The sequence below is a fragment of the Vigna umbellata genome, chromosome 4, assembly GCF_029865625.1.
Source record: "Vigna umbellata cultivar VRB3 chromosome 4, Vumbellata_1.0, whole genome shotgun sequence".
Taxonomy (NCBI): domain Eukaryota; kingdom Viridiplantae; phylum Streptophyta; class Magnoliopsida; order Fabales; family Fabaceae; genus Vigna; species Vigna umbellata.
Window position 1 is genome coordinate 44,902,998 of NC_142168.1, and position 21,226 is coordinate 44,924,223.

Below are 21,226 nucleotides of genomic sequence, written 5' to 3' on the forward strand. Positions count from 1 at the left end.
TTAAGAACAGTGGCTGAAGCTGACGTTTGACTGACGGTGTTTTCGGTTCCAGCGCTGGAGCATTTCCAAGCTTCGAAGCTTCATGGTGGAGGTCAGGCGCCATGTTCGACGAAGCTGGAGGTTGCTTTGGTGGTGGACGCTGGATTAGATGCCACAAAGGTGGAGGATCCAACTGTCTTGGCTTCCGGCCAGAGATCTACTTTCACCAACACATCTCTGCATGTTCAACCAATCCCAAGAGCCAGCACAGTATAAAGAGAAATTTGGTTGTAAATAAGAGGAATTATTAAAATGAGGAACCAAACACTTCATAAAAAAATGACACTCTCAAAAAAAAAAAAAAGAAAGGTTCAATACCCAAATTTGTCCCCAGTTTGGTTCGGAAATCTCAATTTAGTCCCTCTTTAGAAAAGTAATTGTAATGGATCCTTACTTGTAATTATGTGAGTCAAGTTAGTCCCTTCCGTTAAATATAAGCAAACAGAGTTAATGGGTTGATGATGTGGCAGTAGTCACTAGTTAGGTGTCAACATGCAATTTTGTGCGTGCTTACGTGGTGTTAGGGCAGCTGATTTTAAAATTGGGTTTTAATTAGAAATTGGGTTTATTTAATTGGGGATAAATTGGCAGCAGTTAGGGTTTGTAATTAATTTTGTGCAATTGAATAGAAAGAAAGGTAGGGCAGCTGGAGTTCTTCACGTACATTGCCAACACGGAGCAGTTGTGGGTGTTGTTGTTGTTCATGATCTTCTCATTTATGTTGTTCTTGTTTACGGGTTGTGCTTAAGTTAGTGGTTGCTGGTGGTTCGTGGTTGGCGAGTTGTTCTTCCTTCTCAGTGGTTGTCTCGCTTTGGGGTTCGCAATGTCTTCGAATCACGGTTGTTCGTCTTGCTCATGGGGGAGCTCTCGTGGTGGTTCATCCAGAGGATTGGTTGGAAGCCAAATATGCCATTGTGGGGAGGCTGTTGTGTTGAGAGTGGCAAAAACAGTTAAAAACGAGGGGAAACAATTCTGGGGCTGCCCTAACTAAAAGGTTTGTAGTTTAATGTTTGTGATAAATTATTTTTAGTTATTAATGAAAATTTTGTGGTTGGATACTTTGAACAGCAGACAAGAAATGAAGAACTTCAAGGATGCAATTTCTTTAAATGGCTTAATGAAGATTACGTAGATGATGCTGCTAGTACTATTGGAAGGCAAAGGAGGAAGATTAATAGCCTGGAGAAATGTGTAGGGAATGTCAGAAAAGGGAGAAGATGTTAATAACAATGATATGTTTTCTGGGATTCATTAACATCATTGTTGTATGTATTTTGTTTAAAAGTCCATGATGTGTTCTATTAGATAGTTTATGTGAAGAGCACTTTGGGCAAATTGTAATATGATGTTATCAAATGAAGGTGAAATTTGAATTCAAGCATCTGAAATTATGGTTTCAATTTGCATTTTGTTTGATATATACAACATAAAATGAGGAAGTGGTGTGTAATTGGCAATAAAATGAGGAAGTGGCTTCTGTAATCCAAAAAGAGAGTTATGTATAAGAAGGGACTTTTTAGACAAGAAGAAGTATATGTGCATTGTTTTAATCCAAAAAAAGAGTTGTGTAACAGAGGTATTACACACTTTCAGTGTTTGTAATATAACTGAAGAACAAATCCACTCATAATGACATCATAATCAAAAGAGAAGTTGTGATCACAATATAATGAGAAATTGTAATTGTGAAATGCACATCCAAAAGAAAATCTGTCATTGAAATTGATATGCCAAAGGTCTAAACACCATTCATAATTACATCATAATGAAAACAAAATATGTCATTGAAATTACAAAGTGGGCTTCAAATGGATGTCTGACAGTTTACAAAATACATGTCTGTGATTACAAAATAGCCATCACTTAAGCTAAACATACTGTCAGTCCTAAATCACTTTTAAACTTGTGTTGTAGATGGCTGAGTTTGTTCCAAAACGCATTGAGTAAGCTGACTTGGTGCAGTAATTGGCTGACTTTGTTCAGCTTGGGTTTCAGGTTGCTCAGTTGATTGATATTGAGTTTGGTTTGCTGGAGGAGCTTGTGGACAACTATTTCTTTTATGACCAAGCTGTCTACATATGGAACATCTCTTACGAGTTCCATTTTGCTTGAGTTGTGTGTCATCCTTCTTTAGCTCCCAAGCCTCTAGCCTTCTCTTCTTTTTTGGTGTACCAGGCAACACTCTTTTAGTTGGAGGCAAAACATCAGGTTGAGAAGTCTTTTCCCATAGCTGAGGACCATTGAGATTGGAATGTATGTTTCTTGGTAGGTTGACTTTGTAAACCAATGTGGGACGTAGTCTTCTCCATTGATGTTGATAAATGTCATGGCAGCTAGTGCATGACAGCATGGGATGGCTGTTAAAGTCCACTTTCTGCAACTGCATTCCAGTTTATCTATGTCAACCACATACTTGTCACTCATCATTAAAATGTGTCTGACCTCAAAAATTTTGTCCTGACCAACTGCAAATTTTTAAAAGACAAATCAGGGTTTATAGTACAAAATTGAATACATAAAGAAGTCAAATGGTAATGTAGTGATGTCAACATACCTAGGTATCCAGCATTTAGTCAAGTGCAATTCCTTGTCAAATCTTTTCTTAATCTTTGGACAAAGACTACCTTTATATGTACTTATTTTTTTTCTATTTGTTGCCCATCTCTACATGAGGTACAGACGAATGTCTTCCATCATTATGATGATGGGCTTACCTCTTGCATGTAATATTACACTATTAAATGCTTCGGACATATTATTCACTAAGGTGTCACAAACAGCATTACTTGTAAACCTTGGCCGTGACCAAAATATACTTACACAAATAACAAGTGCAAAATATCAGCTATGAAAACAAAGAACAATTAATAGGAACAATGAATTTTATAGGCATGTGGATTGACATACCTTGGTGGAATGGCTAATAAGTATTTAAAGGCGTCTGGATTCACCTCTTTAACTTCTCTCATCACTGCTTCCCATGTTTAAGGGTGTGTTGATGCTGCTGCCTTCCATAGTAGACGTTTTAGAATCTGGCTAGGAAACCTCTTCCTGAAATTAGCATAGATGTGCCGCACACAAAACCTTTGCTCCACACCAGGGAGAAGTTCTTGTAATGCTGGTAAAAGTCCCTATTGACATGAAGGTATACAAGTTAAAATAAAAGACATGAAGATTTAAAAGATAAAAAAAGATGCCAATGGTAGTAAGTTACTCACTTTTTGTTGATCTGACATAAATGTGATGGTTGAAGAAATCTCCACACCACCAAGATCATCAATGAGCAAATGTAGAAACCAACTCCAACTGTCCTTATTCTCCACCTCCACAACAGCATATGCCAAAGGACACATTTGGTCATTCCCATCTCTTGCTACTGTAGTTAACAACTCACCTCCAAATTTTCCTTTTAAGAAACAGCCATCCAAATCTATAATCTTCCTACATGACACGAAGCTGTCCTTACAGGCCTTCAAACACACATATAGTCTCTTGAAAATTGGAGTGTCCTCATTAGGTTCAACATGAACTTTGACAGTTGAACCAGGATTTGACCAAAGCAACTCATTGGCATAGTCATACACTCTTCTATATTGTTCTTTAAAATCACCTTCTATTTGTTTAAAAGCCATTGCTTTTGCCCTACAGGTTGTGGACCGAGAAACACCAATGTTCCACTTCTTAGAAACTTTGTTATGGAGGTTATACAGATTAATATTTGGATTCTCTTTTATAGTCTTCTCTAACCTCCCACTCAACCATTTTGAAGTCATTAAACGGATGTTAAATTCTCTACTGCAAGTGTGGTTGTCTACTATTTTCCTTAGCTGCCATGTATTTTCAGCTGCCTTATATGCACAATATGCATTCCAAGGACATTTCCCTTTTGCCCCACAACATCTGACACACACTCTTCTTTTGTCATTTTTATAAACTTTTAATTTTCTACCATTCTCTACTCCATACGATCTTATAGCTTCTGTAAAATCTTTTTTGTCACTGAAGTACGTGCCCACTTCCCATTTATATTGTTCCATAGTTTTGGGCATTGAAAAAACACCAAAATCCCCATACTCATCCCTGTCATCATCTGTGTTATCACTTTCCACAACACTGTTCAAACTATTGGATTCCCAATCACTATCAGATAAACCCCTAGGTCCACCAAATTCAACTTCATTAGTAGCTTCAAATATATCAAATCTCACTTTATCTCCATGGTCAATAAATACATCCTCTTCGGACCCATTCCAACTTCTAACATCATACTCATCAGCTTCTACTCCATTACCCTCTACCTCACCCTCTACTTCTGCCTGCCCCTGCACATCAGACTGCCCGCCTACATTCACACCATTTCCCTCAGCATTTGAATCACTCTCTGCCTCAAGATGTGCCTCCACACCAACATCCTGTACCTCAACCTGTGCCTCCACACCAACATCCTTCATTGGCTCTGATTGTAATTCTACGACATCCTCTACATCACCCACTAACATCAACCTCAACTTCAATCATTTCTGGGGCTACTTCTGATTCAGGTTCTACCTCAGGTTGTACATCAATCACTGCCTCTGTTTGAACTTCTACCATAGCCTCTACATCAGCCACTACATCAACCTCAACTTCTATCATTTGTGGATCAACTTCTGATTCAAGTTCTACCTCAGGTGCTACTGTCTGAACCTCTGCTTCACCCACTGCCTCAACATCTGCTTCACCAATCTCTATCTCAACTTCCTTTTCAGCACTCTCTCTCTCAACTTCTCCTTCACCACTAGGTCTATCAACTTGCAAATCAGCACTCTCTCTCTCAACTTCTCCTTCACCACTAGGTCTATCAACTTCCAAATCAGCACTCTCTCTCTCAACTTGTCCTTCACCACTAAGTTTATCAGTTTGGGGTTCAGAAAAGTATTCCAACTCCAGAAGATACTTAGGTTCACACACCCTATGTATAACATAAAGGTGAGCTTCACCATTCAACATAGCAATATTGATCAGATGACAAGCACCCTTGTCATCTAATAAAGGTTCCAAACAATCTTCTAATACAGGACCACGACCCAATGAATACCATAAGTCTTTTACATTCCTATAACCCATCTCCTTTAGAATGCTTAATATTTCAAAATAACTCCATCGATCAGGGTCTATTTTTAAAGTTGTGGTTTCACCATAGTGATATCCAAATGTCCCATTATTCTCAAATTTCCCTCCATGGTGAAACACGACTTCAATGTCTGAGTTGGCCATATTATCTAATATAAAAATTGCTCACAGTTAATCTATGCTTAACCCTTAACCCAAATGATATCTAAGCAAAAACCAAAGCATAAACATACCACTGTACAGACCATAAACAAATCAAACAAAGCAAAACCACATTTATCACAGTAAATAAAGCAAATGCCACAACACAATACCACACACTATCAAGGGGGACCACAACGACAATGTCGCAACAGAAACAAAGCAAATCAACTGACAATGGGGCACACAACAAAGACAAACCATAAAAAAATCAAAAGTTCTGGGGGACTACACCGAAAGCAACAGGATTTCACACTCTTCTTCAACATCTTCATTAACGAGATTCGTCTCTCCCTTTGTCTTGGTCTTGCAATACTTTGCAATATGACCAACCTTACCACAGTTGTAGCACTTGCTTGATCTACACTCGTTTGCATAGTGGCCATACTTGCCACACTTAAAACACTCAACTCATTACCGATCTCCTCGGCCTTTTCCTTGTCCTCGGTCACGCTAATTCTGCTGACCGGTTTGCTCTTCACTATCATTCTCAAAATTACCTCGGTCATGTCCACCTCGTCCTCAACCTCCTCGCCATCTTCTGCCAGAACCTCGGCTATGAGTAATCCGAGATTTATTAGAGTCAAACTGTACCTGTAGTGATTGCTCATCGGGTTCCCTCTTTTTCTTTTTCTTCCTCAATTCGTGGGCTTTTAATGACCCAGCTAACTCGTCCACAGTGAGAGTTGACAAATCATTTGTCTGTTCAATAGTGACCACGATACTTTCAAAATCATCTGTCAAATTTCTCAAGATCTTTTCCGTAACCCGGTTAGGAGGAACCTCTTCTCCGTTCATTCCGAGTTGGTTGGCCATCTTCTGCACTCGAGTTATAAACTCGGCAACTCCCTCATTTTCATCCATCTCCAAATGTTCAAACTCTCTTCTGAGAGCTTGTACTCGAACCTGCTTCACGCGGGTATCTCCTTTGTATGTCATCTTCATAATTTCCCATGCTTCTTTTACTGACTTTGCATTAGCTATTTTCACGAATCTAGATTCATCCACTGCATTATACAAAAAGTACAAAGTCGATCTGTCTTTCACTCGTATCTTTTTCAATGCAGCAATCTGGTTCACTGTGTGATACTTATCATCCGTGGGTTCATTGTACCCGTCCTCCACTATGTCTCATACATCTTGGGATCCAAGAAGAACCTTTATATGCAAAGACCAATTGTCATAATTGGTATTTTCCGACAATTGTGGCACACTCATCCCATTGACTACCTTTGTCATCTCTCTCACAAAAAAATCAAGCACTCACTTTTTCTCTCACGGTGTTTGACTCTCTCCTCTCTCTCTCTTTTTCTCTCTCTCGGTACTCAAAGCATAAAGCTTAATACCACTGATGAGAAAATCTCACAATATACGAACTCTGATATTTTCCTGAAATTGAGTCTTACTATTCATTAATAATTGAAAGGCTTTAAATAGTCATAGCACTTACAATATTACGGGGAATAAAACTAAAATATCAACTATCTTAAAAATAAAATATGTTTAATCTATCATAAAATAATATTGTACCTAGATAAACCGAAAATCATAACTACGTATCCCTATTTTATCTCTATCAAATCAAACTAAATATTACTATACCCAAAAAACTAATAAAATAAGATTTAAACAAAATTATTAATAAAACCCTAAAATTTAAGTTTATCCCAACAATCACCAAGTAAGGATCAAAAAGGGTGATGAGTAGAAAACCACTTTGGACTATATAAGTGGTAGGTGATGCCTTTTCGCCTTACTAATGCACATAGAACCTTTATGAGGCTCATGCAACATGTTCTTAGAGATTGCATAGGCAATTCTGTAATAGATAATGTTCTTTACTTAGGCTTTGTAGTCAACAAAAATGGTGTTCATGTGGTCCTTGAGAAAATGAAAGTCATCCAAGAATAGTTAACTCCACAAAATATGGGAGACGTAGGAGTTTTAAAGGTTTGGTAAGCTTTCATAGAATATTTGTGTCTAACTTTTCTAGTCTTGTTTTATCTCTTAATGAGTTGGTGAAAAAGAATGTCACATTTTTGTTGTGGAGAAAAACAAGAGCTTGTTTTCCAACAGCTCATAGAAAAACTCACCACTGCACTTGTTAACCTTACCTGATTTTTTCAAAACCTTTAAGCTAGAATGTTATGCATCTACTATAGGTATAATGTTGTGTTGTTGCAAAGAGGCCTCCCCAATGCTTATTTTAGTGAAACATTCCATGGTGTGTCCCACAACTACCTCACCGATGATAAAGAGTTGTATGTTTTAGTGTGAACCCTTCAAACTTGGGAATAATACTTAGTGTCCAAGGATATTTTGTCATTCATAGTGACCATGAGTCACTTAAACATCTTAAGAGCTAACACAAGTTGAGCAAGCGACATGCAAAGGGGATAGAGTTCTTAAAACAATTTTCATATGTGATAAAATACAAGAAAGGTAAAAGTAATATTGTGGTTAATGTGTTATCTAAGAGGCACAACTTGTTTCAAAAATGGGAGCCCAAATTCTTCTAATCACATATTTGAATTGTATGAACAAGATTTTTATTTATCCTCCATCTTTAGTAGTTGCCAAAAGAAAGCATAAGGAGGTTTCTATGTTTCTAAAGGGTTTTTATTCAAAGAAAGAAAACTTTTTATACCCCAAGGATCTCATAGATTAAAGATGTCAATGTTCTTTAGCAATTTAAAAGAGCAAACCTAAATCTTGCATTTGTACTGGGACATTAAGTATATTTTAGTTAACAACCTTCTTATCCTTTTTATCAATAATCAATATCTTAACCAGGGATGGTTGTTATTCTCAACAATACTTGGTTGTTTAGTCAAGAGTAGATGAGGTACAAAGAATAATGTATTTGAACATTAGTTTGTTTAGTGAAATTTGATTGTGTTGATCAAGAATTAGACATAGTCTCGATTATATAAACAAGTATACAAATATAAAGTGTAAATATTTCTTTTTCTTTTAACTCTTTCAAAATACATATTATCAAAGTATTATCTAACTTGATAGAGAAGTAGTTTTTATTGGTGTAATGTTGCTCTTGAAAGGGGTGAATAAAGTAAGGATAGAGAAAATATACATGAAAGATTTATATTTGTTCATCTCCCACTAAGGCCACGTACATTTTCTTAAGTAACGTGCTTAAAGAATTTCACTAATGAACATCTTTATCAATAATGAGTATCACCTCTTCAAATTATCACTAGTGTAAATATTACTTTTTATTATGACTTATTGTGTGTAATTATAATCCACCCCTCGTTGATGTAATGCTAGAAATGTAAAAAGTAAAACTGGTATAAAATGTGGCGTAATGATAATTTTGTAATAAATTACAAAGATTTTCTACAAGGATTCAATCTAAAATAGAAAGTAATCTTTAATTTTTCCCCAAAATATTCCTTCTCTCTGAAGTTTTGCTTTCCTCCTCCGTATCGTCTTCGTGTTCTCTCCTCTCTTCGTCCTTCCTCTAGCGAGCGACGCCCTCACCAATTGCAGTTCTCCATTGCACGCCTTTTGCTAACCATGGCCTTCGCTAGTGACAGTTTGTTCCTTCTCTCTGTGGCGAGTCTTGTCTCTCCTCTCAGTCCTCGACTCATGCTGTCAGGATTCACTGCTCACTCATATTCCTTGGTCGTGATAACATCTACAGATTCAATGTACTCGGAACCACCGCCACTAAAATGTTACCATGAATGACTTAGCCTAATTGTGCTTCTGAGTTTTGATTTTTGTGGATACTGGAAATTGTGTCTATATTTTTTCAAGGGTTGGCCAAGATAGAGAGGAAGATAGAGATGCTGGAAATTGTGTGGTTCTCTGATGGAGAAGAAAATACCCTTTGAAAAAAACTGAAGGAAGGAGATGAATAGTGAAATAATTTAATAAATGTTAATTGACACCATTCTCTATATTAGGTTGAAAGTTTGTTTTTTATACATGCATGATATATAAAAACTTTTATATTAATTTAAAACAATTTAATATCTTATTTATTTATCGGAATTGACATAATTTTAAGAATATATATGTTAAAATATGAACAATTTGGTTCCATTATTTATTATTTTTGTTTTCTTTTAACAAAATTTAACATTAATAATCATGATATAAAATTATAATTTAAAGTGGTATGGGTAAAATTTGCTTTTATCTAAAGTCACTTATAAAAGTCATTTAGTTTGAAATTTGACGTTTTGCGGATATGTAATTATGCACATTTTACATGAAGGAAAAAAAAGTAACTGGCCCTTCCAAATAATCACACAAGTGGCAAAGTGACCCATCAACTCAGATTACTTTGTTCCATTGGTCAACTATAGAATACGTAACCATCTGAATAAAGAACTGAATTATAACTCCCACAATCCAATGTAAACGTAAGTGTGTAACAGACAAAAGATCATGCAAGTGGAGTGCAAATGTTGTCCTTTTTTTAGCCAACTTTTGGTGCTATGTGCCTTTACCTGTCTTCCATACAATTCTAACTCTTTACAATTAGTGGACTCTTACCCTTTTGTATCACTTTTTTCTGTGTTTGTTTGTTCTTCTACTTTGTTTCTTGGAAAGTCCTGTCACCTTTATCTACTGTGCATTACATTACATTGTATTATATATGAATTAGTTATATATGATTTAGCCATTTGTTGCTGAATGTAAGTAAAATTCTTGGTGTTTCTTCAATCATGGCTTTCTCTTCCATCTTTTGCCATTCTCCTTCACTATTGAAGGTACAGTTTTCAGTCTCTGATATGATCTCTCCGTGTTTCTTTCTTCATTTTAATGTTGGATGTTTGGACTTGAATGAATATAACATTACTAATGAAAGTGGAACTTAAGCATGTTTTCATATTGGAGATATATGTTTGTCATTCAATGCATAGCAAATGGTGTGTTGGTACAACAAAGGAGTTATATTTGTAAAACAAACTTGTTCATTGTCTTGCACATATATTCCTTTTGTTCATAATGTCCTTTCTTGTGCATAGTAAACAGGACTGATAAGTAATTCAATAATCATTTTCAGAAATTGCTTATTTTAAGCGGTTTTGATAGATCTTGTTGTTTTGTTTATGGTTAGATAGTGTCTTTGAGGGTTCAAGAAAGTTACTTACATTTGAGATTCTTTTTCTCATAGATTGATCACTTGGGGCAGACTGAAAAACCTTGTGGTAGAGTTCAAAAGGGGCAAAAGTTTCCTTTCTCTGTCAGAAGTAATGGTGCTGAGACTGAACTTTGTAACCAGAGTCAACTTAGTCAGAGAAGTAGAGTCAGAGATTGGAGTTTCATGAGAGGATCAAGAGTTGCTATGAAACCAAAAATCTTGAGATTGGCTCCTTCTCGAAAAGCCCCTCGTGTATATGCTTCATGTAATCCCTCAGCCACATTTACTACTTTTGATAATCATTTTCACTATATCATGATTATTGTGCCAAATCAATTTAAGAACTCTAATAAAGTTACACTTTTAGCATTCTTGGTTTTGCTGAAAGATGGTGTTATCAGATGCTACCTAGCAAAAATAAATTTCTTTGAGTATCTACTGTCAATTTTCCTCATGAAATTTATCCTTTGATTCTGATCATTACGGTAATCTGGTGCAGTTTGCTGTCACATCATTGTTTAATTGATACCATTTACAGTTCAATAGGACAACCAATTGCATGTGAGAAATTTCAAGTGTTAGATGTTTGGATACATAAACTCCTTCAGTATCATTTATGCTCTCTGTATTAATCTTATTGAACATTCCTTGCTTTGGTATAACAACCTTCCTACATTCAACTTATTTATAATCTGCATTTTTCATTTTAGGAAAATGAATCAGAGCTAATTAAGTTTCCTATATTCATTTCTCTACCTTCATAATGTAGGGTTGTCAGGATCAGAACTTGCTAGCACTGCCTTTACATTAGGAACAACCGCAGTGCTTCCATTTTACACACTAATGGTTCTAGCTCCAAATTCTGAACTAGTATGTTTCTTTCTAAAAACATCTTCAATATGTCACAATACCTTTTGTTTTACAAATATATGTATAAATATTCTTAAGAAAAAAACTTTAAACTTAACTCAATTTTATAAAACAAACTTCAAAGATAAATTTTGTACTCATTTATATATTGTAAATTTGTCTTATTTTTATTTAATGTAGGATTTCTAACACACACCTCTCACGTTAAGACATATAGAGTAAAGAGTGAGATTAGACACTAGTATGTGGTTCGACAGTGGTTTGATAATTAGTGGTACAAATTTCCAACAAACAACAAATATCAGTATGATAAGTTTTAGATGACTTGAAGTTAGGTTTAAAGTTCATTTATTAATATAATATCATATTCATTCAAAGCTTATCTTAGTAAAAATTAATTTTTGTTGGGTTTATTAGGTCACCCATTATCATACCATTATTGGATCACCCCTTATGTATAGTATCAATGCCTTGATGTGAAAGGTTGGAGACTCGGATCAACTAGAAATAAGATAAATTAGGTTTAAAGTGTATATCTTAATAAATATATTTGGTAAGTTTTTTCCTCATGTTGTTCTACATAACTAGCATATAAGTTTGTTGTGCTCTGAATCTTCTGAAATTTCCTTCTCATGGGCTTTTATTTCTGCATACCTGTGATGTGCTTGATTCATTTTCCTGGAATCCAAAAATGCAGACTAAGAAGTCTATGGAAAGTAGTGTACCATATATTGGGCTTGGAGTTCTATATGCATATTTATTGCACCTTTCTTGGACCCCTGAGACAGTTGGACTTATTTTTGCAAGCAAATATTTGCTACCAGAGGTATGTATACATCAATAAAGTTAAGAGTTAACTGCACTCATAAGGATGCAATTGTACCATCTTAAATTGTACAATTCTGATATCTCGGTTAACACATAAAATTGAGAGACTCAAATCTCAGTTTTCTATACTTATACCCGAATGGTATAAATTACTGTGCTATTAAAATCACACAATTACAATTGAGCAAAAAGTGCTATTAAGCCTAAAGTTAGATTTCCATGACCAAAAGCATTGATATATTACTGTGCTATCTTCCTTTGTACTCGGTGCAGCTGACTAGTATAGGGAAAATGTTCTCCAGTGAGATGACTTTAGCCTCAGCATGGATTCACCTTTTGGTTATTGATCTCTATGCTGCAAGGTTACGAATCTTTTATTTTTCCTTCGAATTAAGTTCGTTTATAGTCATTGTAAATATAATTAAATTTGATTTTAGTTCTCTAAAATATGTTAGGATAACCTTAAATGTAATGGAATTAAATGAGTTGTTTATTTGTTTAGGAGTTTTGTTGTTTTAGAGTATAAGGGTCAGCAATTTAATGTATTGGTTATTAAACAATAATAGGTAATAATGGTGTCTTAATGGTAGAGTTTATGGCTTTGGAGATGAAAAGCTAAGATGTAAGTCTATGTAAATTGTAAGTGTCTAGTTAAAACAAAAATGTAGCAAAACACACATAAGCATATACAAAAAATGATAATTGAGTGTCGTTTTCCTAACAAATTGACATCAGAGCTAAAAGTCTAATTGTCCGAGTGAAAAAAGAGAGTGTTTGAGAAAGAGAGAGTGAGAGATGATCAACCTTGCCAACCGTGTGTCCCTGTCTCAGTTGACAACGAGAGAGTGGACGAATCTAGCTTTGAGAGATAGTAAATGTTAAATCTTCAAGAGAAGAGTGGCAGATTCTAGAGAAGGTATACAAAGGAGACAATCGAGTTAAGCACATTTGGCTTCAAACTTTTAAGCGAGTTTAAAAGCTTGAGAATGGAGAAGAGAGAACGAGTAGCCAAGTACATAACTCAAGTGGAGGCCATGGCAAATCAATTTGATAGAAATGGAAAGGAGTTATCTGTCAATAGAGTTGTGGAGAAAATCACATGGTCGTTAACTAAGGACTTTGAGAATATAGTTTGTGCCACCAAGGAATCCAAGGATTTGTCCATGCTCTTGGTTGAAAAGCTTCCCGGGTCCTTAGAAGCGCACAAGCAACGTAAAAGGAAAAACTATGAGCCACTTGATCAAGTACTTCAGGAAAAGCTTGACTAGAAGGGAGGAGTTCGGAACACCCAACGTTGTTGTCCAAGTGGAAGAGGTTGAGGACGAGGAGGTCGAGGTGATTATGAAGATCGCAAGGAGCAAACTAATTTATAAAATTGACATGGTCATGGACAAGGGAGAGGTCGAGGAGGTCGGTCAAATAACTCTAGTGTTGAGTCACGACCACTACGCAAATGACTGCATGTTAGCCAAGTGCTATAACTATTGTAAAGTCGATCATATAGAAAAATACTGTTGGGCTGAGAAGAAAAAGGAGACAAAATTGCCTTACTGAGGAAGCCAATGAAGAAATAGGAATCTTGATGATGTCAAGGAGCTTAGACACTGAGATACTGAGTTAGAGACCGAATGTTGAGTTATGTCCAGGTTGTGAAATATCGAGGAGATCAGATGCCGAGATTCCTCCAAGTTATAAAACATAGAGAAGATCGAGTGTAAGCTCAGTCCGAGCTATGTGATATCAAGGAGATCAAAAGTTGAATTGAGTTGAAATGGAAGATCAAATGTCAAGGACCAAGCTCTAAGTGGGTTGATGGAAATGGAAAAGTCTGGATGCACAAAGAAGGATGAAAGATAGAAGAAGCATTTAAGTTTACGGGAGAGTTTTGTTAGGATAAACTTAGATGTAATATAATTAAATGAGTTGTTTATTTGTACAGGAGTCCTTCAAAATATTCATTCAAAAATGTTACTTGACTTGCATTTTATATATGACCCAACCATTTTGTGCAAGGAAGTTTAAACAACAACCTTGTGGTAACATAGCCACTAAAGCAAAATTTTTAGAGAAATGTATCCCAAAAAAGTTGAGCTACCCTTTAACAAGAAGTTTTTCTTTATACTTGTTTACAGAACCATCAAGATTAAACTTGGTCCTATAAACCAACTTTATTCAAACTACTTTTTTGTGCTTAGGTATATCAACTAATTCTAACGTCCATCAATTATATTTATATTTTACAATATGTATATTTTCATTTGTCATGACTATACCTTTTTCATATCGAGCAAGTTCCACACTACGATAAAATCATAATAGAAAAAATATGCCGGTGTTTATCAGCGGACTACCAATGACCAAAATTCCATCTGTAAAATGATCATCGGTATCTGTCAGTAAGCATAGATGTCCATCATTTCATCGATAAGTATCCTGGTAAGTATTTATTGATAATTATCGACAAATTATGACGGTTGGTAACATTCATCGATAAAATTTATGATTGGGTTTTCTCCTTCCTCCTACTCTTCCTCTTCTTCTTTTTTCATCTTCTTCCTCCTCTCTGCAACTTCTCCTCCTCGTAGGGTCGTCCCTGTTTACCAAGATTACCACCTCCAACTCATTCTCATGCTTCTCCTACTCTTATTTCTCTTCCTCTTCTTGTTCCTCAATCTTCTTCTCTAACTTCGACCATATTGCCCCTCCATGTCACTAGTGTATCTCTGAGTTACTGACACACATTCGCATGATGTGTCTCTATTTCACCGACTTACCTCCACCAAGCCATTACCACACCACCATTGAGTTGTCAGTAACTCACCATAGAGCCTTTACCTCTTTCTTCTCTTCCTCCTCCTCCACCTCCCCATCTTATTCTCTTCTTATTCCTGCCCATGTCCCCTAAATACATAAAAAAATTTATTAAATTGAGCTAGAAATTTATAGTCCAAATTGTCAATGAATTTCAATAATTGTAATGATAAATTATTGACAAAAAATATTTATCGATATATAAATTTAATTTACCTACAGACAATAAAATATGTTTAGATTAAACCTTTATCATGTAGCAAGCATCAAGTCCTCTCCATGATTATCGTATTTCTCCTTTTAACAATATGTAAGTTAATGTCAATTGGTGTTCTTTACCTACACATTCACAAAATTTATTAAAATTTTCAAAATTTTACTCAATTCTACTTTCATATTAGATCTTTTGTATTTTTTTAATACTTAGGTTTTCCACCCAAGCATAGAACTTCCAAAAAATGTCAACCACCACATATTTAAACTTCATAAAGTAAATTTGAAATCATTATTATGTTATCATCAATGAAAGAAATCTAATTCTATCATTCTGAAATGGTGCGCTAGTAGGTCCTCAAACATTAGTATGTATTAATTGCAACATTTATCTAGTCCTTCTAAGCTTATTTTCTTTTTACAAAAGACACCTAATTTCGTACAAAGTTATTTATAATAAAACATTATACAACAAACAACTCCTTTTGTAATTGGTGCTCAACAACCTTACTTCATCTTAGGATTTGCATATGCTCTTAATATGCCCAACTGATCACACTTATGGCACTTTGCATCAAGCCTCCACCAGTATTGCTTTTTGTGGATGATTAGTTTTCTTTTTAACGAGGGCATGGTGGATAGATTTAAGCATTACTACTTTTAGAATTTTTTAGGGAGTGATAAAACAAAAAGGATGGAAGTTTAAATTTGAATGTCAAATAGTTCAATAGCCAAGAGTTCACTAGAAAATACATGAATATCCAAATCACTAAAGGTAATGGAAAATACATGTAGTGGAAGGAAAATTATTTGTGCCCATTGAGTAGAGGTGTCTACTTGACCCATGATGGCCCATGGGTCAATCCTAATCCATTATTGAAACAACTCCATTTTAGGAAGTCCTTCAAGTGGGGACCAAAAAAGAGACCCGACCCTTAGAGCCCCCTCTTAAGTGGGTTAGGGTCAAGGTTAAGGTGGGTTTAGCCCCACTACGAAACCTTTTAGTTAATTTTTAGAAATAATATCATTTATATAAACATATAAAATTATATATTTTATTAGATAGTTTAATATGTTGTAATTTTATTATATTTAAATCAATATTTTTATATCATACTTATTATTATCTTATTAAATAAAATATATAATAACACTTCATACTTTTTGAGTTTTCATGTATTAAATAAAATATATATTTTTATATTTTTATATCATACTCATATATAACAATCTTCATGTATGAAATAACGTTTCATATATACACATTTTACGATCATCACCGATAATTTCATTCACAAACACACAAACACAAACATGTATGGGGTAAGCTACTAATAAAACAATCATAACAACAAGATACATACATATTGATTATATCAACCATAATCAAACATACAATAAGATACATATCTTATGATTATACAAACCATAATCAAACACACAACAAGATACATACCTTCTGATTATATTAACCATAATCAAACACCTCATACATAGTAGTAATAACAATAGGATTCTTAATCCTCTAACATAAACAATTCAATCATACTAAATTATTCGATCATCAATCATTGATCATTGAACTTCGATCATCGATCATCGATCCTTGATCTATAACCCTTGATGTCATCATTAATATCTCACACATAGACTCTTGGTCTAACCACTCATGCTAACTACTTACTATAACCATTATAGTAACACCACTATCAACATAACATAACTTGGAGCATCTCAACTACCATGATCATCATCATAGATACACCACATCATGACTATCCTAGTCATGAACAACACCATGAGCATCACTGTACCATAATATCATAGTGGAAAGAGTCCATCTCACTCTTGTACCCTACCTACAGTCGCTCCTACAGCCCACCACTAGCCTCCCCTACAAGGCGTTTGTAGCCTCCCTATAGGACATCTGTAGCCTTCCCTACAGATCATTTCCCTCCAATACACACAAGGCAAAAGGAAGCACATATTCACAGATAGAACCATGATTTACAAGGTACAAAAGTAGACTTATCCCCCACTCTCATGCTCATCAATCACATACTCAGGTACATCCCAACACTCAGTCATGCTTCACTCTCAACCACAAGTCAAACTGACCCTAAACATAACCATTAACCTTAATCTCTAATTATCATCATGTTCCACAGCTCCTTAGGCTTGGTTCACGTCCATTCTTCATCAAATTCGTCATTTTTCACCAAAATGTACTATGATAATCAATTATCACTTAAGATAATCGATTATCTAAGTGAAATTTACCCAGAAACATCACACAGGAAGGGATAATCGATTATAATCCCAGATAATTGATTACTCTCGAAACCACACTCAAAATCAACACGTAGATAACTGATTATAAGTAATGATAATCGATTATTGCCGAATCAAAACACATCATCGACATGATTCAAGCATTCAAACATACATACATCAACCCTAGATCATGTGGAATCATAGTTAACACATCATACATGCACTCAAGCATCACATACTTATGTAAACATATTCAAACACATATAATACATCACTTGAATCATCCAGATTCAATCATTGACATGTTATACCCCCAATAATAAGGTGCAAAAGAGCCTCCGATAAAAGTACCAAATAGGGGTTTCAATCAGTATAACTAACTAAGCATAATGCTTACAAATAAGAACAAAAAGATGAAAATTCTCCAACACAAAGCTACTGGTGCGAGGCTGTTTTGTTGGGATAACCCTACAAAACATACATAATACATTCATAAGAAAAATTCATCACAAATATTACATAAACCTTATGCTCATTCATACACAAACTCTTACCCAACAATAATCGTAGATAATCATAATCATATACACATGTATCAAAACAAGGATTACCAGTTAAGATAATTAAGAACACATATAACATACAACTATAAACAAACAAAGGTAAGTTTCCCCATACCTTGGTCAATCATAAGGCTTTATCTACAACCCTAAAACACCACCAATCTTCCTTTACACTAAGAGTTTCTTGTCACTCTCTCTCCTTTTCTCTCAAAACGTCAATCTTCTCTCTTCCTCTGTTTTCTCTCTTTGATTTAGAATTTATAGGGTTTCTAAACACCAAATCACCCCTTAATTAATTTCTACACCAATTAAATAAAGGTAAAAGACATTTTTGCCCCTAGACAAAAATATAAAAATAAAGAAATAACATAACAATTATGTTCTAACAAAATATACACTCAAGAATACTAATTTCCAAACAAAAACTCAAAGTCTCAAAACTACTTTATTTTTAAAATTCTTATTTTCCTGGATCTTACACTAACTTTTGTATAAAAAGAGAAAAAAAAACATGAGTTATTACTTCTAGCATATTCTTTAACCAAATGTAGTCTTTTTAAGAAAAATCTTAATGTTAAATAGATAAAATTAATTTTCTTTATCTTAGTTAGGTTTTAATTTCTTTAAAATCAACTAAACATTATAAAAGATATAAATTATTTGCTTAGCTAATAAGAAGTTAATTTTTTTTATTGTGGTAAATCATTGATTTTTTATATATTATGTATTGTTTATAATATTTTAATAGTTTTTTAGTTTCTTTTAATTCTATAAAGAAGAAAATCAACATGATGATAAATTTAAGCATAAAGAAAGAAGTTTCATGTTAAAACATAATATATAAAAAAAATCAACAAAATAATATTTTAAACTTTTGAGTTAAAGATAACTTTTTATATTATTTTTCTATGTATGATGTAAAACATATATTTTGAAGTGAATGAGTCAACATAAAGAATAATTGAAATATATATATATATATATATATATATATATATATATATATATATATATATATATATATATATATATATATATAATGAAACACTAATAAACTACATATGTTGAACAATTGAATTAATAACAACTACTATAGAAAATGCATATAATCTTTAAGTATTCATTCTAATATTAATAAATTTAGTGAATATTAAAAATGATACATCATAAATAAATATTTTAATGTTAATTTTGATAAAAAAATTCATTAAAAAGTAAGGAATTACTTACTTAAATACGTTTATGAGAAATATTATATATATATATATATATATATATATATATATATATATATATATATATATATGAGAAATGCACATGAAGTTTTTGCATTAAATAACTATCTTATATACTTTAAAAATATATTTAGTAAGTTAAGGAAAATTAAATATATTTAATTAGTCAAGGATTTTAACGTCTTATGTTACTATATTATAAGCAAACAATCAAATTTATTGAAATCTCTTACGAAATCTATTTAGTCTATTAAAATGTTTGTATATAATTATTTGAAAAATTAAAAACACTTAGATTTTCAAATGAGGAATTAATTACATTTTTTCTATAAAAAAGGCCTATGGGTTGGCCTTGACCCATAGGACTTTTATAGATATTTTAGTCCTGTGGGCTTTTTCTATGGAGAGTTTTTTGACCCAACGGATTTTTTTGGCCTCAATCCACGTGGGTCAGGGTCAAACCATGTTAGGAGACCAAATTGACGAGTTTACTATTGAGACTCCTTCAAGTACAAAATATATTTTAGATAATCTATTTGTATTTGAATTGAGTTAAAATCTATTAAGTGTGAGAAAGATGATACAGAAGAACTATTTTCTAGCTTTTGAAAGAAATGAAGTGTAAAATATTTTATTCATTTAGAAGTGATTTGATGATCATCAAAATGAACGATGAAAGTTTGATTATTGAATAGAAGAAAAGAGAGGACCAAGCTTTTGTAAGCAAAAGATGACTCAAATTATTTCACTCTGAAATATTTGAGCTCAAAGTTAAAGAGTTGATGGTCATCAATCATAACATAAGTTGTGACATATATGGAAAGTATAAAGATAATAGAGAAAGAGCAACTGACAAGAAATTGAAGAAGAATAAGGTTATTAATGATTTGTAACAAAAGGACTTTGTTAACAATACAAAATTATATCATGACAATTAGTTCTCTTCAATTTGTTGTTGTACAATGATTATAAAAAATGTTTTGAATCTTGTTGAAGAACTAAAGAAACAAAATAAACAAGTCAATTACTTTGATAATCTCTTCTATTATTAACACTTTACCAGAGTCATGTTGTTCATTCAACTTGTGAATAAAAGTTGTGATCGGAAGATATCCTTATTAGCTAATGATACACTTTATCTGAAATATATAAACTAGGGTTTTGGAATTGTTTTTTTTTTTCATATATTTAGGAAATAACATTTAAATTTTTTAGATCATGCTTATGTGTTAAGTAGGAATGTAAGTTTCCTCATGCTTCCTAGTTTATATTTTTTATCTAGGGATATAATGGAGCTGTCCATGGATAAACAAATCCATGCATAACCAATTTGGCTTTTGTCCTCCTTAATACCAAAAGAAACAAATAAAACATAAAAGACCAAAACCAAAATTAGTCAATAATATTCTACTTTTTTTTCGTTCATATAATTCCATGATCATGTTTAATATTGCTAAACTTTTTTCTCATTCATTTTGTTGACATATGTGTCTCTAAATCCAGACATGTTTTTCTGGATGGACTTGAGAATCAGATTGAGACAAGGCATTCAGTTTCTCTGTGCTTGTTCTTTTGCCCTATTGGTGTTCTTACTCATGTCATCACCAAAGCAACGACTAAAAGTGGCAGAGAAAACAAGCGTGGATTATAGAGGGAACATGCTTGCACTCCCACAGAACAAAACAAGAATTTTATTTTAAGTTTAAGAATTTCATAAATTCATGTTCATGTTTTTAAATTTGTAATTGTCATTGGAATTCCTCCATCAAAATATCATATATTAGTAAATAGTTCAATCTCAAGTGCATAAATTATCTTTCATAGAATGTTTTCTACAGTTCTTCTTGAGTTGTGGCAAATTTTCGATTTTTACCAGACCTTCTTGGCAACATCAGAATCATCAGACACCATTTTAATGAAAAAATTTGGTGTCAAAGGTAGAAACCATTTTAAAAGAAATAATT

General features: G+C 33.6%; 1 protein-coding gene and 1 pseudogene across 1 annotated transcript; one reads left to right on the forward strand and one right to left on the reverse strand.

Moving 5' to 3' along the window:
- Positions 1-3,023: 3,023 nt before the first annotated feature.
- Positions 3,024-5,295, reverse strand: LOC148200354 (uncharacterized; annotated as a pseudogene).
- Positions 5,296-9,923: 4,628 nt separating this feature from the next.
- On the forward strand, positions 9,924-21,086 carry LOC124848797 (protein ABA DEFICIENT 4, chloroplastic-like). The gene is made up of 6 exons (XM_047326589.2): positions 9,924-10,094; positions 10,502-10,733; positions 11,238-11,338; positions 12,036-12,164; positions 12,440-12,528; positions 20,766-21,086. The coding sequence occupies exons 1-6, from the start codon at positions 10,050-10,052 to the stop codon at positions 20,911-20,913; spliced, it is 744 nt and encodes a 247-aa protein (XP_047182545.1). The 5' UTR covers positions 9,924-10,049; the 3' UTR covers positions 20,914-21,086.
- Positions 21,087-21,226: the final 140 nt, after the last annotated feature.